Genomic DNA, 21,926 nt, shown 5'->3' on the forward strand with positions numbered 1-21,926 from the left:
CAGTTTATTGTATCAGTGCAGCTCTTAAAGTGACAGCAGCCTAATATCCCTGCTGCTGACAGTTATTATATGTTAATCAAACAAACGACTGAAAAAATGCGCTCACTGCTCTTTACTGAATAACTGATATAAGGTTTTATCTATATTTATGCAGTGATATTTTATAGTTCATTACTATTTCTGTACCCGAAAATCTTGTTTAGACCTACATGAAAAACCTGAAAAGAACTGTTTATTTCATTTTTATATGTTTGTTCTGTAGTATTTATTTGTGCTATTGCTCATAATTTGATTATTTTTTCTTATTTTATTACTGACTGTCTTTAACAATATTTAAAATGTATATTAAAGCTAGTAGTTTTTGGTGTCATAACCTTATTTATTAAGGTTACATGGATCAAAAACAACTAAAACAATTACTAGGCCTACTTTATTTTATTTTATTTTATTTTATTATTAATTACTTTGTTTGTGATGGGGCCAATTTTGGCAGGGTAAGTAAAAATGTTAACCACTTGAGATGGAGACCATTCGTTTATTACTTTTGTAGGAACCGTAGAGCACAACATAAGATTACTGGAACAGTAATAGAAAATATATAAAATTATTCAAATGAGTAGGCCCTATATATATATGTGGAAAGTACATTTGCATTTATGCACTTGGCAGATGCTTTTATCCAAAGCGACTTGCAACTGGACCTTTGAGTGAAATTATGTTCAATTATGCCTACGCCAGGATATGATCCAGTCTACCAGATCCCGTCAGAAGACATCTGTTTGTCTGAAATCTAAAACTTTAGTCTGATACCCTAAACGTACTTTTACCCTAAAAGTAATAAAGCTAAAAAGACAAAACAGCAGGAATGGATACATTTGTCATCTTCGCTTTATTTTTCACGAAGCATTAATTTGCTTCGCTTCAGCTATGGTAATAAGACGTCCACATTTGGGGGCGGAGCAATGAAGGGAGGGGTGTGTTTGTTTGGGTTGATCTCAAATATCAACAGTGTTTCTCAGAAATCGCTTACTGCACCTTTAAAGGTGATGTCTGTCATTGTTATTAGTATTAGAATTAATTAGTATTTTTCAGATGCTCAGGTTATTCCATGTTCTTTCCTGCAGACACACAGGGAAGGTTCTGAAGGATGTTATTAATATGGGCTCGTATAACTACCTGGGCTTTGCGGAGAACTCCGGCACATGCGCCGACGCTGCCTCTGAGTGCACTGTGAAATATGGCGCGGGGGTGAGCAGCACCAGGCAGGAGATGGGTAATAAATCTCTCTCAATCTTTACAGCCGTTACTTCTCTGGTTTAATAGGGGACAAATAATGGTCTGACACTTTTGGGGTAGGTTTTAAAGGACCATATACTTAGTCCTCTTATAATATTAATCAAGACTTTGTCCTTAATTTCACGTTGTCATGATAATTTTATTTTATACCCTCTCACTGACCCTTAGAATACTTATTCATATATTCAGTTCTTGTTAGAGTCATTCTTCCCATGGGATGAGGATATGCTTTTATGGTGAAATGGTGGAAAAGAAATGTGCAGCACTATGAACGACTCTTATTTCTTATCAGACCTTAATCATTGTTTCTCTGCAACTTCTTTGACGGTAGAGAGCTGATTTTCATCACTTATTTTTTAAACGTGTCGCTCAGTTGAGACTTGAGGGATAGTTCACCCAAAAATGAAAATTCTGTTCCTTTACTATCATTTGCTCACCCTCAAGTTGCTGCAAACCTGTATGCGTTTTTTTCTTCTGCTTAGCACAATATAATATATTTTGAACAATGACGGTAAACAAACAGTTGACGGTAGCCATTGACTTCCATAGTATATTTTCCCATACTATGGAAGTCAATGGGGGCTTTCAACTGCTTGGTTACCCATATTCTTCAAAATATCTTATTTTGTGTTCAGCAGAAGAAAGAAACTTGTCTGGAACAACTTGAGGGTGAGTAAATGATGATAGAGTTTTCTTTTTGTGTGAACTACACAATTACTCGATGCTAATTCTTAGTCAAATCGATGCTAATTCTTAGTCAAATCTGTGCTAATTTATGAACAAATTAATTTTTAAATAACAAACAAAAAAAGTTTTACATTGGTCATAAATGGCTTGTGTGAACTGGGGAGTTTTGAGTCGTTAATATTGAAGTATGATACCTCCATAATGGATCTTTATAATAATAGAGCTGTTTTTGGTGCTTTATTTGTGTTGGAAATGTTGCATCATTGAGATATTTGTTATCTCTTGTAGGAAATCTTGACAAGCACGAGGAGCTGGAGAAGCTGGTGGCCAGGTTTTTAGGGGTGGAGTCATCCATGGTGTTTGGAATGGGCTTTGCTACAAACTCCATGAATATTCCTGCGCTGACGGGAAAAGTAAGGGTATTACTATAAGCTCAAACATTAAATCAAATGGAATGCTATGAATTTCCTTTTGACTTCAAAACAAAGCAGGGTGGGAAGGAACATTGGGGTTTGGCCGTTCTGTTTTTGTTCTTTTATTGAAATACTCCCAATGGCCATATCTGTTCCTTGACAGATTTATTTGGCTCACACTGGTATTTTGTCACGTAACATGTTCTTGAAAGCTTTAGAATGTGTACACACATTCCTGGTTTCATTCACAAAAGATTTGATTACTTTTGATTAACATTCCAACTTGTCCTGCCAAATACAAAATGAAACAACATGTTTCCCCCACCTGGAAATCCTGTTAAATCAGGAAAAGAACTACTTCAGTGGGCTTCAAAAGTACACATTGATTTCGAATCCAGTATACAAAATGTAATATAAAGAACAAAATAAAATCATTATGATGTTAAATAAAAACGTAAGGCAAGAGCTTCATAAACTTTAAAAACATTCTGTTATTTTCAGAACTCAAAACTTTCATAAGGGACATTTATTGTAACTGAGTTGCAAAACTCTTTCTGAAAGTTTGGGATTTCTTGTTATAAACCTCGAGTACATTGACACATGACTTTCCATGTCAATGACGCTTAATCTGTGTTCAGAAACTTAACTCATCTTGTCATTTTAAAGTAATGAGGAAGTACAGATATCATTGTCTAAACACCAGAAAAACTAATACACTTAAAGGTACAACTTTTGGCCCTTTAGCTGTTAAAAAAAAAAAATAACTGCATGCATTTTGTGTAAGAACATTGTTTTGGTTGTGCTTTGGCTCTGCGTGACTGCAGATGAATATGGTTCTTTCTCATAATTAAAAAAGAGAGATTATCCTACTGCTCATAAAACCTTCACTACTAGGGTTAAGAGGTATAACCAGTTTGGATGAAAAATATCTCAAGCTGACTTTACTGCACCTATACCCATTTATAGACACGGTACCTTGAAAATAAATTCCAGAGCTTCCACAGCTTTACAACAACAATAATGAAATGTCCTTTTACAATAGATAACGTGTTACAGTGAACTCTGTTAAAGAGCTGCATATGACAATCTATCTGTTCAATAAAATACTTTACTCACCTGTTGAGTAAAATCATTCTCAGGCGAGTGACGCATGTACACAATTTGCCAAGAAATCAATCCCGCCCAGTCTAAAATATAAACACTTTTAATAGGCTTACCATAGTGAATTTGGGTAATACAAAAACGCGTTTTGGAAGAAGGGTTGATGATGTATTGGCTCATTATTTAAATGTTGCGAATTTTGAACACAAAAGTTACATAGTGCACCTTTAAGTATGTCAAACCTTGTGCTGTTACTGGTTATGTGTAGCATGACATGAGTCATGACATGAACATGAGTCATCTCCTGAGATTTATCTCAACTCAGCACTGTGGACTTCAGCCAACCGCTTTAGTGTTATTTAATGTGCATTCTTGCTTTTCATTCAAATTAATATGTGTGTGTGTATGTGTTTGTGTTAGGGCTGTCTGGTCTTAAGTGATGAGCTCAATCATACGTCTCTGGTTCTGGGTGCCCGAATCTCTGGCTCTACCATCCGTGTATTCAAACACAACAGTAAGTTCATGCTAATTTTTTGCCCACACTGAAAGTAAAAGCAAAACAATCAGAGCCAAATTGGATTATATTCAATGTTATACAGCCAGGATCGTGGACCGATGTGAGTTCACAGTGGGCAGTGCTACTCCCTCATTACTGAACACTTTTGGTTGCGGAATAAATTAATCATAGGTGATAAATGTACCTGTGAATAGGCCTTTTTGCCAATATTAATGAACCTCTGAGAAAATAATGCAATAAAATTATGTTTTGTAAGCTGCTCTCTAAGAACGGCATCTGCAAGTTGAGAAGCCTGGTCATACATACACATTTTTAACCATTATTTTCAGATATGCAGAGTCTGGAGAAGTTGCTTCGGGATGCTATCGTGCACGGCCAACCTCGAACCCACCGGCCCTGGAAGAAGATCCTCATCCTCGTTGAGGGAATCTACAGGTACAGTAGACGTCTTTTCAGGCTTGAGCAGTGACCTGATGTGATTTGTGCAAAAGCACATGCAAAGGGAGGCTGGTTTGCATACTTTTTCTGGTTTAGAGGAAGGCCATTTCATTCTTTTTGTCTCGAAATTGGCAGAGGCAAGCAATAATAATAATCATATTTAGCACATGCACATTGTAATGCCAGAGGAGGATGGGATGGGACAATGTAAATTTAAGTTACCGTTTTATATAATCAGAGAATTTTCAAATCTTTTGAAAATATTGTTTACTTCCTGGCTATCAAATAGCTCAAAAGCACAACATCATAAAGACTCACATATTGCAATATCTAGTCCTCTATAAGTATGCATTAATGTTACACCTGTGTTCTTCTTTTTTTTTTAGCATGGAGGGCTCAATAGTACGACTTCCTGAGGTCATTGCCCTAAAGAAAAAGTACAAAGCTTACCTGTACCTGGATGAGGCCCACAGTATCGGGGCACTAGGACCAAGAGGCAGAGGTGTGGTGGACTACTTCGGCCTGGACCCATCTGACGTTGACATCATGATGGGCACTTTCACCAAAAGCTTTGGTGCTGCTGGAGGATACATCGGAGGAAAGAAGGTTTGTCCTCAGTTTAAGCCATCAATCCAAATTCCAGAGTTTATAAATGGCGTAATGAATAATTCTCTCTCTCTCTTTGTATTTTATTTTATTTTTTAATAGGAGCTGATCGATTACCTCCGGTTACACTCTCACAGTGCAGTTTATGCTACCTCAATGTCCCCACCAGTCACCCAGCAGATTATCGCTTCTATGAAGTGCATTATGGGAGAGGATGGCGCCACATTAGGTGAGTTTAGAATTTTATTCAAGATCTGTTGTAATAAATATTACTTGGGTGGAATAATCTTTGTTCAAAATAATATCTGTTATGTAATAGTCAAACCAAAATTTATTACGACACCTTCAGCATTTTTCACATTATCACAGTTTATTCACTATAGTTTAGAAAATGGTAATACAATATGATAAGAACTCATTATCGAATCAGTTGATATTTCACTGGTTTTGGCCATCCTTCTGTTAGACTGTCTCACAAATGAATTAGGTTGAATAGCTGTCGGCTGTTAAATTTAAGTACACAATTAGATAATTCCAATTTAGGTCAAGCAATTACCAAGCAATGATTAATTTTGTTCAGTCTGTGGTGTAAAAAGGTCACATTAGCAATTAAAGAAAAAACACTTCAGCAAAACATGGTCAGTTCAAAGTGTCTGAATACATTTTGGTTCCAAATTTTTATATATTTCACTGGCAGTGACATTTTTGGGTATAAATATGTCACAATTTTCTGGATTTTGCTATCCTCACTTACATAAATGAACTATAGTGTCCTGCACCCACTAGTAAAAAAAATATAGAAAAATTATATCTGGCGTCTGAATTATTTTTGGTTTGACTGTACCTAATGTAGTAGTTATAGTGTAATTATACATTTATAGTATGTGTAATGTCAAAAAGAGTCAGTAGATGGCAGCATTAACTCAGAAAACTGTTGAAAAATGCAGTGTCCTATTATGTAACCAAGGCCCAGTTGTTCAAATAGTTTAATTTGGATCAGAATAATCCAGACGTGGAAATCCCATGTTTTGCAATCCAGGATGAGGTCGAATCCATCTTACTTTTGTGCTGGTTTTTCAAAGCAAAATAGGACTAGATCACCACTTTTACCAAATATGGATTTACCCGTGCTAGGCTGCGAGCTATGTAAAGAATTATAAGTGTTTCATTTGAAGAGAAAGAAAAAATAGAAACAGACATCTCCCTCCTTTTTCAATTTTCTTTAAATAGTCAGAGCCCTACAGAGGCACTAAAGGGACATGGTGATGGGGAAAAATATATGAAACGGGAGAAAAATTATATATTTGAATGCTTTAGCATTTTTTGGCAAAACGTTTTGCGTTCCTCCAAGAAACTTTGCGCTCATTGGCAAAGAACAAACTTATTGAGAGTGAATGCAAAAGCTTTAAAATGAATTTTTCCTCCCATCTCATATATTTTTTTTCTCCCATTACCATGTCCCTTTAGCCCCTCATGTGACCCACAATTAAAAACAAATATATACCTGCTATCTTTATAGTCCATTGTTTAGGATCACAGAAGATGGTTTGTAATATACAGCATGTCACCCAAAGTACATCATGCAACAATGTTTATTATAATAATAATAACTTTATTTATATAGCACTTTTAAGTGCTTCACAAAAGGCAAAAAGACAAGAAGAGCATTACAAAATATAAAACCAAGAGCATAATTAATACATAAAAATAAAATAAAAAACCCACAAGAATCTAAATACTTCACAAAGTAGTAAAAGCACATACAAATACGTTTTTAAAAGAGATCCCGTAGATCTCAAGCTATTCCATAACATCACCGCAAAAGCTCCATCACCTTTTGTTTTATATCTAGATCTTGGAACAGCCAACAATCCATAATTTGAAGATCTGAGACACCTGACTGTTTCATGAGGTCTTAAAGGTTCTGCTAAATACTTATGTGCCAAACCATGAAGCGCTTTATATGTCAATAATATTATCTTTAAAATGAATTGGTAGCCATTGTAGTGAAGCTAAAACTGGACTGATATGATTAAAAGCTCTAGTTCGAGTCCGTAATCTGACAGCAGCATTTTGTCCCATTTGAAGCCGTGATAAATACTTTGATTTAAAGAAGAAAACAGGGTGTTACAATAATCCAGGCGAGATGAAATAAAAGCATGAACAAGCATTTGTGTCTTTAAATTTTAAAATCCATCTTGGAAATATTTCTTAACTAATAAAAACAAGATTGAACAATCGTATTTGATATTAAAAATTTAAAATTGAGTCAAAGTAAACACCCAGATTTTTTACTATCTGTTGAATTTTGGGAAAGATGTAATTAATCTCACTTTTATTAGAGCCCTGACCATATATCACTACCGGTACTTCAGTTTTATTAATATAGCTGTTTGTTATATTATTAATAACCACAACTCTTCGTTTCCAATATAATGCATGTGTGAACACACATATTCACATGTTAAGAGCATACAGAAAGTACTAGTGGAACCAAAGAATTGCCTGGGCAATCAAAAGTAGTCTGATCGAAACTCAGCTATCTGATTGGATCAAATTTTGAAAATGGGTTGTTCAAAATAAGGGGAAGAAAAGGATTCTGAAATCCGATTAGATCACAAAATCCAGTCTTGGTTTTTATCTGGATCAAATAGTAAGTTTGTGTTGTTCAAAGCTCTTTTTAAAACTTTTTAAATAAAGAAAATACCTTGGATTTCAGGAACAAAAATGTATCAAACCCTTAGTACTAAAAGGAGTAACCTTCCAGTGTCTGTGGTATTTGTTGTCCATCCTGATGCATTTCGGGACACACTGGCTTCTGAAATCAAGCTTGCGTAGCTATTAGCAGGAATTATTTGCGTCAATTTACTTGAATTCCCAGAACTTCATGAAAATTTCCAGTGTTGAAAAGTGCTAATTCTCAGCAGTCACACAATCTTTTTGAGTTTGTTTAGGAAAAGTAAACTCGATGACTCAGCGATTGGTTACACATGCTAACTTTATCTCTGCTGACAGTTTGAGGCAGCAAACTCAGTTTCACCCCTGATTGATTCAGCAGGGCGTTCGTTTGGAAAACCACATCTATACCCCAAACACACGCACACACACCGCGTCTGGAAACTCTTCAAGCCCTTGTGAGGCTTTAACGTGAGAAAGAGGGGCGAGCTTTCCTCTTTGTGGGAAAGTGGATGCTGAAGGACCTTGAAGACTTAGAGAGTTCCTTCAGCGCTAGGGCAGTATAGTTCTTGAATGTGCTGGAGAGGACTTATGGTATATTTATGTGAAGAGAAGGACTTCTGAGGCTCTCAGCAAAGAACCTTGAAGAAACCTCTCGTCTCCAGGTGATTTCTGGAGCTCAACTTGTAGAGCACAGCACTAGGAACACCAAAGTCATGGGTTATATTCCCAGGGATCACCCATACTGATAAAATGTACAGTGTGACACGCATTGGGTCTCATTCATGAAACACGAGCAGAACAAATTTGTGTAAATCGTGTGTAAAGTGGTTCTGGCGTAAATTTTCGGAGTCATTAAAATGTTCGTATTCTCCAAATGTTAGTTGGTACACAACAAATCTACACCTGCTCCCAGCTACGCGTAAATAGTGCGCTTAACACCCGAACGTTTTGCTCATTAATAAGGCTGCATTTTAATTCACCTTAATCGGGTACATATTTGCACAGCATTTTGAAAAAATATTAGGCCTATATATAGTAATTACATACGGTTTTTCTTATTATGAGAGCCAGTAATAGCATCTGCGATGGTGGTCCTTCTCCAGTTTGAATACTATTTTTCCGAAGTGAACTAATTCGTTTTTTTGCTCTCAAGCGTAATGTCGAACCATTTTCTTCTCACTTCTGGGAATGTTCGATTAACAGATGAAACTCCATTAACTGCATCTGTAATATGCTGCCAAGCTTCCTTTTTTTTTAGGACCCGATACGCCACTATGTACGCTTGAAAATAAATGTGGCTTTTTTAATGAACTTCTGATAATAAAACTTCAATTTCTGCATCTGAGAAATTTTTTATTTTCATTCACATTCATGTCATAATATGATGCCCATATATAGTTGTCAGTCGGATTTAATGGGCGGGATTTATGGTATTTGAGAATGAACGTGCACGCACATCCCATTTTACGACTGATTGGAATTCATTAACACACACACACACATTTCACTATCACATCTGACGTTTACGAAGTATTTGTGAATCAGGAGAAGAGTTTTCGGGAAGGTCTCTTTACGCGCAAATCACTCGCATATTTACGAATGTTTCATGAATGAGACCCATTAAGAGTAGTGAGTAGTGAACACACACACTACAAACCGTGGACACACACACACCCGGAGCAGTGGGCAGCCATTTGGGGGTTCGATGCCTCGTTCAAGGGCGCCTCGGGCATTTCCTGCCGGTATTGAGAATCGAACCCACAACCTTTGGGTTACCAGTCTGACTCTCTAACCATTAGGCCACTAGTGGGCCAACCATTAGGCCATTGCCTGATACATTACATCACTGAAGCTGTCAATCACTTCAGTTCAGCGTGAGCTCACTGACTTTTGCACTCATGTGAAAACTCCTGATATTAATGAAGCTTATGAAACTGCATAATTAATTTCTTATTTACAACATCTCTACACTTTGTTGGTTATAATGAGAGGTGTCGAGAGAAAGTGTAGAACTCGCTCTGAACAAATCTATGCCGTTTTAAGCGGATTTATCCCACGCAGTGACTCATTTAAAGGTGAACTAAGTAACTTTTTTACCTTAACCGAACAGCTTTGGAGTCATTGTGATGTTTATATTACTGATTTCGTGTTGAATGGTGGTCGTCTCGAACCCCCCTGGTGCCTGTGAGCCGCAAAACCACCCTTGCAACTTTGGGCTGGCGAGCCGCCGGCCTCAGTGTTAGGAAGTAGGGATGGCCCGATACCATTTTTTTTCAAACCGATACGAGTACGAGTATTTACATTTGTGTACTTGCCGATACCGAGTACCGATACCGATATTTCTACCGCAAAAGTAATAGGCTCCCAGAAAAGAAGACGACTATTTTAGAACACAGGTTAGAAGACTTGTTTTTATTTTCTTCTCTGCTTGTTTTAACAAGTCTAAAAATAAATAAAAATTAGTAAAATAATAAATGTATTAACACACAAACCACTGTTAATTTAACATAAAAGCAAGCAGGCTACTGCGTGCATGGTCTGGCATGACTGAATGCGCGCAAAGTGCGCTCCCTTAATAAATCCTAAAAGCTGACAGTTCATCGCGATCTCACACATCTCTGTTATTATCAATGAAGCTGACTGCACAATCAATCTTTCATAATATCCACACTTTGTTTGTTATAATTAGAGGATTTGCCAGCATACAGAATTCAGCACTGAACAAAAAAGTCCGTTTTGAGCGGTGAGGGGAGTCTATCTTAAATGCTTCTGATTGGCCATTGCGTTCCAGAAATCAACACATATGTCTGTGATTGGCTACATCGCTCAACGCTGTTACCATGTTATGAATAGAAACTCTGGCCTGTAAATCGTTTCTATTTTGTTGTAGTTGTTCTTGTTGCTTTTCTGCAAGAGATGAATAAAAATCGTTTAGTTTTTATGTTTTATTCATAGATATTTCCAGTTTGCGGGAGTCCCGCGAATCGTTTTATTCTCCCGTAACCCGCACACACAGAGTGAGTGCATTACCGCCCGCGCGCGCGCTCGGCCATCAGATCTATGATGCGTCTTCAGATGTTTAATTAGATTGCTGGTGTTAAACGATGTACTTTCTTTCCCACCTCTCGACACCTTAGCTGAACATAACTCACAGTCTGCCTTGCTGTTGTCATCACCCCTTATCTTGAAATGAGCCCAAACCGCCGACATTATACTTTCCTATGCCTCAGTTCACCTCGACAAAGCACTCGCGGCGGCCAGTTTCGTTTTGCAAAATGTATGTGGTATCGGTGCGTGGTATCGGCGAATTTTTATGAGTACGAGTATATGAGGACAGTATCGGCCCGATCCCCGATGCCAGTATCGGTATCGGGCCATCCCTATTAGGAAGTATCGTGTGATATCAGGTCTCGCGAGATAAAGAATTGCTTTACGGCAAAAAAACAGATCTGATAAAATTCTGATAAAATGAGCATCAAACAGAAATAACCCGGCGCCGTATACATGTGGTGTTCTAGGCGCAGGGCGCGCGCAGCTCTTAAAGGGGCCATACCTTATTTCCACTCGTTACAGCGTCCATCCTACTGAATAGGTACCGGTGTACAGGGGGAGGGGATCCAGCCGTGAGTGCGAGCCATCTCTGCGTGAGTGCTATTCACAACAGTACAAGTACTCCACAGCGACTCTAGGGGTCGCTGTTTGACAAAAACGGAATTCCTACTTAGTGCTGCTTTAAGCACTTCTGGTTGACCATTGCGTTCATGCGCTCAACAGGCATGTCTAATTCTCAACACTGCAGAAACGCATTGTAAGTTATGTCTTTTGATGCAGATGGGGTAAAATTAATATTATGCTCTGTGATCAACACTTTTCATGCTTAGGTAATCGCGGCAGCTGTAATCGCCATTTGAGATTGGGAATTTTTCCGATTAATTGTGCAGTCCTACTTCCTGTTATGCTAAAATACAAAATGTATAACCATCAGACATGGCAAACCTGTTCATCATATCACCGACAACTTTTAAAGTCTGCATGTACGGTATGTCAGAGTAACACCTTCTTGAACGAGATAAAATGGAGGGCTTAGGACTTAATGTAGGACTTAATTTTGTCTATCAGGAATTGATTGGGTTGTTCAATCGTTGTCACTTTCTATTTGCTGTGATCGTTTCATGTGAGCGACAGGTTGCTGGAGGAGAGGATCGAAACTGTAAATGTAAACTGGTCTGGTTTTTGGACAACCGTATAGTTGAGTGGTGCAGGGATGACATCAGAGCCCGCAAGTCTATTCGCCTCTGATTCCTTTAAGGTTTTCCTATGGGATTGTATAATGTTTTTTTTCAATTTATGAGTAAAATAAAGCCTGTGGTAAACATAACTTGACGATACTTTGGCGTTTTGTTCTACAACGTACACTGCACACACTCACACCCTAAGCTGTCTCATCTAGTTACTATTAAAAACGTACGTTTTCTAAAATAAACAACTGTTTCAAAATTAGTGTTACGCTATGGGTGTGTGTAATTTAACATTGTAGAACAAAACGTCAAAGTATCGTCAAGTTATGTTAACCACAGGCTTTATTTTACACATGAATCGAATAACCCCATAATAAAATCCCATAGGAAAATCTCGAAGGAAACAGCGGCGAATTAGTCTTCCGGGTTCTGACATCATTCCTGTCGCTCTCTATTACCCAGCGCTCGTGCGGGGACATGTTTTGTTTGTTTGTTTTTTGTAATAATATTGTAATTTATTTTATATATAATAAATACTGCAACATTCCATAAAAAAAGGAAATGTAATTTTTAATTTCATGGTGATTTTTACTTTACACGTCAGAGAGTAGAGTTGTCAAAAAAGTCGGTATTGAAATTAAAAAGTGACAATACCAGCTTTTCCCTCTAGCATTTTGAGCGCTGTTGATCGGAGTTGTAAACACCTCTGATTGGCCATTGTGTTGACGCGCTCAACATGTATGTCTCTGATTGGCCATTGTGTTCACGCGCTCAACATGTATGTCTCTGATTGGCCATTGTGTTCACGCGCTCAACATGTATGTCTCTGATTGGCCATTGTGTTCAGGCGCTCAACATGTATGTCTCTGATTGGCCATTGTGTTCACGCGCTCAACATGTATGTCTCTGATTGGCCATTGTGTTCACGCGCTCAACATGTATGTTTCTGATTGGCCATTGTGTTCACGCGCTCAACATGTATGTCTCTGATTGGCCACTGTGTTCACGCGCTCAACATGTATGTTTCTGATTGGCCATTGTGTTCACGCGCTCAACGTGTATGTTTCTGATTGGCCCACTGTGTTCATGTGCTCAACATGTATGTCTCTGATTGGCCATTGTGTTCACGCGCTCAACGTGTATGTCTCTGATTGGCCATTGTGTTCACGCGCTCAACATGTATGTTTCTGATTGGCCCACTGTGTTCATGTGCTCAACATGTATGTCTCTGATTGGCCATTGTGTTCACGCGCTCAACATGTATGTCTCTGATTGGCCATTGTGTTCACGCGCTCAACATGTATGTTTCTGATTGGCCATTGTGTTCACGCGCTCAACATGTATGTCTCTGATTGGCCACTGTGTTCACGCGCTCAACATGTATGTTTCTGATTGGCCATTGTGTTCACGCGCTCAACATGTATGTCTCTGATTGGCCATTGTGTTCACGCGCTCAACATGTATGTTTCTGATTGCCCACTGTGTTCACGTGCTCAACATGTATGTTTCTGATTGCCCACTGTGTTCACGTGCTCAACATGTATGTCTCTGATTGGCCACTGTGTTCACGCGCTCAACATGTATGTCTCTGATTGGCCATTGTGTTCACGCGCTCAACATGTATGTCTCTGATTGGCCATTGTGTTCACGCGCTCAACATGTATGTCTCTGATTGGCCACTGTGTTTATGTGCTCAACATGTATGTCTCTGATTGGCCATTGTGTTCACGCGCTCAACATGTATGTCTCTGATTGGCCATTGTGTTCACGCGCTCAACATGTATGTTTCTGATTGCCCACTGTGTTCACGTGCTCAACATGTATGTTTCTGATTGGCCACTGTGTTCACGCGCTCAACATGTATGTCTCTGATTGGCCACTGTGTTCACGCGCTCAACATGTATGTTTCTGATTGGCCATTGCTGGTATCGTCACATTTTTTAAATTTCAGTACCGACTTGGTACCTGATCTTCTACTGGAAGAATGCCACTTAATTCATTTACTAATAAAATACGTGTTGAATACAACAGTTGTTCCATTGCGGTTTTAGAGCAAGACTATGTATTTATTTTTAAAAGTTACGAGCGACAGTAAAACGCTGGATCAGCATATTTAGTTGATCCTGGAACAACATTCCTGTCTGAAGTTCTACCCTTTTCGCTACCCCTAAACCTACCTGGAACTTTTCCCTAAAATCAGAGGGAAATGATATGTGGACCTAACCCTGGTTGTAAGACATGCATTGTAAACTTGTCCCTTAAATCTGATTGGTTGATTGGAATGTTGTTCCAGGATTAACAAAGACGTTCATCCATAAACTTGGTGAAATCATCACGTTCAGTCATTTCCTCGTAGCTGCTGTTTTTCAATTTTCTCTTCAAGCCTCTACCAATATTCTCAATCCTGAATCTTGTGAGAGAGCTTTCCTCTCTCAGGAGCCCCTCACTATGAATGGAATGTCAAACAAGTGGAAACTAATACAGGAGAGTATATCTCGACCTCTCCCCCGAGGATCATTCTGCCGTGTTCAAAGTGGATTTGAATTCCTTTGGCTTCAGATAAAACGGCCTCCCCATTTTCATTTGCCATGTGCTGGTATGGAACTTGGGGAGGTATCATGTTTGCAATGTAGCTTTTCGTCATTCCTGTTGTTGGATATGAATAATGTATGAATGAACGACGCAATAAAAATTACAAAAACACTGCTTTGATCATTTTTTTTCACCACGTGAATGTTGTAAGTCTGAGCACTTACAAATGTAACCACACACCTCTCTCTCTCTCTCTCTCTCTCTCTCTCTCTCTCTTTTAACAACCCGCACAATTTGAGCTATAATTCATGTTCATGCTGCAAAAAGTGTGGGATGAGTTACACGCTGAAATTTACTACTTATGATATGAAGTATGAGCAATAGTAAGCACTAAACCAAGCAAGCACCATTAATAACAATAAAAAGCAACAACACAAAGGGTCAGAAGCTGGTTTTCAGTGATGATAATGAATTGTATTTTCTCTTTTATGCAGGTCAGGAAAGACTCTGTCAGCTGTCAGAAAACACAACCTACTTTCGCAGGAGATTACATGAGATGGGTTTTATCATCTATGGGAACAATGACTCCCCTGTTGTACCCTTGATGCTTTACATGCCAGCTAAAATCGGGTCAGTGTCAATTTTTGTTCAACTGAATCATGGCTATTGTATTTGATAAGATGCTAGCTAGAGGATTAAACAGATTATTTTTTAATGGTTTTCAGGGAGCATTTGTGTAGATGTGTGTGTGTGTAAGTTTTGAGGACCTCACAAGGATAGTAATGACATTTATTTTTGACCTTGTGGGGACTTTTTTTTTGGTCCCCACATGGAAAACAGTTTATAAATCATACAAAGTTTTTTGAAAATGTAAAAATGCAGAAAGTTTTTTGTGATTGTTTAGGGCTAGTGTTAGTGTAGGGTGAAAGGATATAGTTCTTACAGTATAAAAAAAAAAACGTTTTGTCTATGGAAAGTCACCTTTAAAAAACATGGAAACGTGTGTGTGTGTGTTTAATGAATACTTTTTGCGTGTTCGTTGTTTAGAGCATTTGGGCGGGAGATGCTGAAGAGGAACATAGGGACAGTGGTGGTTGGGTTTCCCGCCACACCCATCATTGAATCCCGCGCACGTTTCTGTGTTTCTGCCGCCCACACGAGAGAAATGCTTGACACAGTGAGTATCACATCAACACTAATGAAATAATAATTGCAAAAGTAATGACAAAAAAATTCTTTGTTTTGTTTTTCCATTTTGATTTCGGGATAAAATGGTATCCTGAGATGTCCTTGATCAGTTTTATTAGATTCACGCATCAATCTGTTTATGTATTAGGCATATGGAGAGAAAAAAAACATGCAAATGATGAATAAAAATACCTTTTTAACTTACAAACTAGTCTTTTTAACTTACAAACTAGTTCTTAACTTTACCTATTGGCTCTCATAAACTGTTAATTTCGACAGCAAATTTTGATCTAGTTTTAGTTTGACTAAAATGCCATTCAGTTTGTCATATTTAAGTCATCTGAATTGGCTAAATATCAAAGTCAGTCAAAGAGAAACAAAAATAAGAGCAAACAAATACAATAGAACAAAGATACAAATGAAATAAACAGTGCTTTAAGTTTGTCAGTTTTTCGTCAGGGAAAAAATGACTTTGACGAAAACTATGATGGAAAAATCGTCAACGAAATCAACACCTTTTATGTTAGATCTGTCCTCACTCAACCCCACTGCTAATGTTTTCAAAGCACACGAAGCGGCAGAGACCGCAAATCATTCATCTATGAAACTCTGACTCACCTCACAGTCCACCAGAGTACATAAACATTAAAGGAATAATTCACCCCAGAAATAAACATTCTGTCACCATTTAGCAAACCCACCCTACCAAACGCGTTCAATAACCCCAGCGTCTCCTCTTTACTCTTTCAGGCTTTGAATGCCATCAGTGAAGTCGGGGATCTTCTCCAGCTGAAATACTCAAGAAAAAACAGGCCGGGGAGTGAAGGATCCGACTGTTTTTCGTATCTGGAGAGCCACCAGGACTAGCGCTTTCTCACGATGGTCGTTCTTCCAGCCCAGAGCCACGTGTTTTTTTTTCCCTCTTTGTCTGTTTCGTGTCTTAACTTATTTGGCATTTTCATGTTGATTCATTTCAGTGGATACTCATTGAATTCCACTACTTGACCAAATTTCAAGTCTTACCTCTGGGTTCAGTAACCAATATTCATTTCAACGTGCAATATAGAGACTTCACGTCTCTGTGTTCAGCATAAGAAATGACCCAGGAGAAAAGTGAATGTGCATTAGCATGTTGTTCAACCTTCTACATTGTGTAAAAACACACGAGAGTACACAAAATCATTTTCTGATATTTTATACAAAATATTTGTAGGTGTTTTGTTTTCTTTTCCATTTAAAATATCTAAAACAAGATGAATTTACTCAGGGTTAGATTATTTGCAAATAATGCTTTGTTAATTAATATGAAGTAAAAATCCTTTTACTTACTATTTATTAAGAAAATAAATTGTGCTTTAAACAAGAATAATAAATTAAACAATATGCCAATGGGGAACAATTTGATACATTTTGCTTTAAGGAAAGGGAAATTTAACTATAATGAGATTTTGATTTTGCTAGAAAACAGGACAGAAATCCTGATTATGAAAATGATTGACCCACACACTCCCACAGAGATGGCACCTTTAGCAAGTGTCATCTTTTAATGAGAAATAAGCTTGGTATATACACTTCTGAAGGAGAGAATTTATTATAGCTAAACGTATAGCTTAAGTAAATAAGAATGTGACTTTTCATATCCATATAAATATATTGACACATTTTATTAATACATTGCAGTGTATCTGCATTTAACATACTAGCTTTGGTCTTTTAGGTCTCCAAATCTTAATCTTTTCAAAATGCACATTTCATTGCATTGAGTAAGCTTTCTATTATGGAAAGCTATGATGTTTTGTCTTAATTTGAATTGTGGTACCTTCTACAAATAGGGTACAGTTTGGTGCCCCTCATCTGTATCCTCCTTATCATTAGCTCTCTAGTTTTGATTTAACCAAAACAAGGGAACAAAATATTGCAACGTGGCCATGATTTAGTGAAACGAGGGAACAAATTATTATATTGTGCACACGATTTAGGAAAACCAGAGAACGAGTAATTCTATTGTGTGCATGATTTACTGGGAATAAAAATGTGCTGACGTATTAGTAACGAATTGTTAATTCGTAAATGTGTGTGTGTGTATATATATATATATTGCTAGAAAATAACAATGACACAAATTGGGATATTAAACCGTATTTAGACACGTTCCAAATTTTGGTAATGGGCTTAAAAACGTCAAACTGCCTTTCACTCACCATCTGTAAAAAGTTGTTTTCCTTTCTTCATTTTTATATATTGTTTTTAGAGTTTCAGGCCAACTATTTGTACTCTATTTGTGGAAAGTGCCTTTATGTCTGTCTTGAATATCTGTTACGGTTTGCATTTCTCGCGATTACCGCTTTGATATCTTAGCCAGGGCATTTCAAAAAAGAAATCTTCTTTGAGCCAATAGAGTTAGGCTGACATTGTTCATTCAGCATTTCATTATGTCTGCTGTTAACAGACAGGAGTGAAAAGATGTTCATGTTGCTATTTTAACATTAAGAGTTAAGATAATCTATTTTATATAATCTATTATTTAAACCTGTCTTGTGTTCTAACAAAAGTTTTAAATACGGGTCACTGATATATGAAGAGCACTGTCAAGTCTGTAATGTATGTATGATGATTTGGCTTATGAACGCCTGTCGGATGTACTTTTTTTTTTTTTTTTTTTTTTTACACATTGTTTTTTTCCTATTCCCTCTTTGTGTTCTGAAGTTTTGTTCTTAATCGGAAAGGCAGCTCTAAATATGTCTGACTGCAGATGTATTGTAAGTGGGACTCTGACCTCAGAGAGCTACATGACTGTTAGGAGATGCAGATATGACGTTGGCATATGCGCTATTAACAGCCTCTATAAATGAAAGCAATGCCACTGAACTGCATTCGACTGTGAAACCAAAGGGCATTCCACAGTTTTTTTTCTCCCCCTGTTTGTTTGTTTCATATCCATTTTGAGTTGGATTTTTTTTTTATCAAATATATTGTTGTCAGACTCGTCCGTGTAAAAAAAAAACTGGCATTTGTTGAAAGTGACTGTCTATTTGTTTCTGAAGATAATAAAAAAACATATCTTGAACAGTTAAAGTGTGTTTGTTTTTTCAGAGAAATCCAGAGTAAATATCAAATCTCAGAATTAGCAGTTAATTAACAGTGACCATTAACTTCCATTGTTTGTTTTTTCCTACTATGGAAGTCAATGGTTACTGTCAACTGGTAGAACAAGGAATCAACCACAAATATGTAACGTAATACATATTTGACATATTTATGGCAGTTCCACTTTATTTTGATGATCCACTTTAGACAATGCTAACTATAAGTGTCTTTGCAACTATATGTCAGCTAACTCATTAGAGTAGACTAAGTTGACATGGAAAGTTTCTTATAGTCAGTATAATGTCTGTTGGGGGAGCATCAAAATAAAGTGTAAGCAGATATTTAGCAGACAGTCTACTAATACTCTAATGACTAAGTTGACAATCACTTTTTAGTTGCAAAGACAAAGTTACTTCTAGTTAGTTGAATGTGTAAATGTATCAACCACACTGCACTCTAGAGCTACAGCTCACCAGATCTGGAGTATCTCATGTTGAAATGCAGGGTGTTTTATCTACCGCTGGAGTTCTCTGTTGTCGTCATTGTAGCCGTTTACATTCCACCACAAGCCAATGCTAAGCAGGCGCTAGCACCGCTATATTCAGTCATTAGTAAGCGTCAGGATGCTCACCCGAACAGAGCCTCTGCATAAAAGCAGGAGATTTTAATCGTACTGATAGAATTTGTGGAGCACTTTCCGTAGATCCGCCTGTGCAGTGTTTTATATATATAATATGTACACCAACATTAAAGACTCACACAGAGCTTTCCCTAATAGACCCTCTCGGACAGTCTGATCACATCACACTGTTCCTGACACATGTCGAGATCCACCATGAAACTGTTAAGATCTGGCCAGAAGATGTCACGGCACAACGACAGGACTGTTGTGATCACACAAACTGTGAGCTGTTTGAAGAAGTAGCAACCCAAGGTACAGAGCCACATCAGCAGCTGTAACAGTGGAGAAGATGATGAAGATGTATGCTAATCAGAAACAGTGGATGAACAAAGAGGTAAAAAACCAGCAATGATGCGTTTAAATTGGGTGACCCTATAGAAGGGCATTAAAAAGCAAAAGCCAGCTATAGACAGCGTGTCGAGGCCCACTTCAATAGTTCTGACTCTACGAGTGTGTGGCAAAGACTCAGAGCTCTTGCAGATCACAAGAGTGCACCTGCTCTCCTCCACAAGACACTCACCTCTCTGAACGACTATCGACCAGTGGCCCTCACTCTAGTAGCGATGAAGTGTTCTGAGAGACTTGTACTCTCGCACATCAAAGACACACACCTGCCTCACTCGACTCAGATTGCATTTAAAGCGAACAGGTCCACAGAGGACGCTATATCCCTGGCTGTCCACACGGCTCTGAATCATCCAGAGACACACAACACGTATGTATGCTGTACGCAGGCGTTAGCTCGGCATTTAATACTGTCATCCCCTGCAAACTCACCATAAAACTCCACCAGCTAGGCCTGAGCCCACTGTTCTGCATTACGATTCAAGATTTCCTGACAGTGCGCTCCCAGGTAGTGCTACTGGGCCCCTTTTAATCCCCCAATATCACTCTGAGCACTGGCACACCACAGGGGTACGCGCTGAGTCCCATCCTGTACTCCCTCGACACCAATACCATAGTGAAGTTTGCGGATGACACAACTGTAGTGGGGCTGATCACAGGTTATATCATAGAGGAGGCACAGAATTTGGCATATTGGTGTTTGAAGAACAATTTCTGAACACTGGAAAGACCAAGGAGCTCATTATCCCAGGTCCCAGGACGGGAATTAGCATCCGTTTCCTTACCTGGACCACAGAGGACCTTACCTTGACCACAGAGGACCTTACCTGGACCACAGAGGACCTTACCTGGACCACAGAGGACCTTACCTGGACCACAGAGGACCTTACCTTGACCACAGAGGACCTTACCTGGACCACAGAGGACCTTACCTGGACCACAGAGGACCTTACCTTGACCACAGAGAACCTTACCTGGACCACAGAGGACCTTACCTTGACCACAGAGGACCTTACCTGGACCACAGAGGACCTTACCTGGACCACAGAGGACCTTACCTGGACCACAGAGGACCTTACCTGGACCACAGAGGACCTTACCTTGACCACAGAGGACCTTACCTGGACCACTTACCTGGACCACAGAGGACCTTACCTTGACCACAGAGGACCTTACCTGGACCACAGAGGACCTTACCTGGACCACAGAGGACCTTACCTGGACCACAGAGGACCTTACCTTGACCACAGAGGACCTTACCTGGACCACAGAGGACCTTACCTTGACCACAGAGGACCTTACCTGGACCACAGAGGACCTTACCTGGACCACAGAGGACCTTACCTGGACCACAGAGGACCTTATCTGGACCACAGAGGACCTTACCTGGACCACAGAGGACCTTACCTTGACCACAGAGGACCTTACCTGGACCACAGAGGACCTTACCTGGACCACAGAGGACCTTACCTGGACCACAGAGGACCTTACCTTGACCACAGAGGACCTTACCTTGACCACAGAGGACCTTACCTGGACCACAGAGGACCTTACCTGGACCACAGAGGACCTTACCTGGACCACAGATTACCTGGACCACAGATTACCTGGACCACAGATTACCTGGACCACAGAGGACCTTACCTGGACCACAGAGCACCTTACCTGGACCACAGAGCACCTTACCTGGACCACAGAGGACCTTACCTTGACCACAGAGGACCTTACCTGGACCACAGAGGACCTCACCTTGACCACAGAGGACCTTACCTTGACCACAGAGGACCTTACCTGGACCACAGAGGACCTCACCTTGACGACAGAGGACCTTACCTGGACCACAGAGGACCTTACCTTGACCACAGAGGACCTTACCTGGACCACAGAGGACCTTACCTGGACCACAGAGGACCTTACCTGGACCACAGAGCACCTTACCTGGACCACAGAGGACCTTACCTTGACCACAGAGGACCTTACCTGGACCACAGAGGACCTCACCTTGACCACAGAGGACCTTACCTTGACCACAGAGGACCTTACCTGGACCACAGAGGACCTTACCTGGACCACAGAGCACCTTACCTGGACCACAGAGGACCTCACCTTGACCACAG

The 21,926-nt window shown here is 39.2% G+C and overlaps 1 protein-coding gene across 1 annotated transcript in view; it reads left to right on the top strand.

Moving 5' to 3' along the window:
* sptlc2b (serine palmitoyltransferase, long chain base subunit 2b) overlaps positions 1-16,987 on the top strand; it is a 28,969-nt gene extending 11,982 nt beyond the window's left edge. The window contains exons 4-12 of the mRNA XM_056262619.1: positions 1,125-1,273; positions 2,272-2,396; positions 3,918-4,011; positions 4,344-4,449; positions 4,839-5,058; positions 5,161-5,287; positions 15,002-15,137; positions 15,555-15,684; positions 16,446-16,987. Of these exons, the coding sequence (XP_056118594.1) occupies positions 1,125-1,273; positions 2,272-2,396; positions 3,918-4,011; positions 4,344-4,449; positions 4,839-5,058; positions 5,161-5,287; positions 15,002-15,137; positions 15,555-15,684; positions 16,446-16,562 (1,204 nt within the window). The 3' untranslated portion in view covers positions 16,563-16,987. The remainder of the gene's footprint in view (positions 1-1,124; positions 1,274-2,271; positions 2,397-3,917; positions 4,012-4,343; positions 4,450-4,838; positions 5,059-5,160; positions 5,288-15,001; positions 15,138-15,554; positions 15,685-16,445) is intronic.
* The last annotated feature ends 4,939 nt before the right edge of the window (positions 16,988-21,926 follow it).

Source organism: Rhinichthys klamathensis, unplaced genomic scaffold (assembly GCF_029890125.1).
Source record: "Rhinichthys klamathensis goyatoka isolate OS25496 unplaced genomic scaffold, OSU_Roscu_1.1 h1tg000196l_1, whole genome shotgun sequence".
Lineage (NCBI taxonomy): Eukaryota > Metazoa > Chordata > Actinopteri > Cypriniformes > Leuciscidae > Rhinichthys > Rhinichthys klamathensis.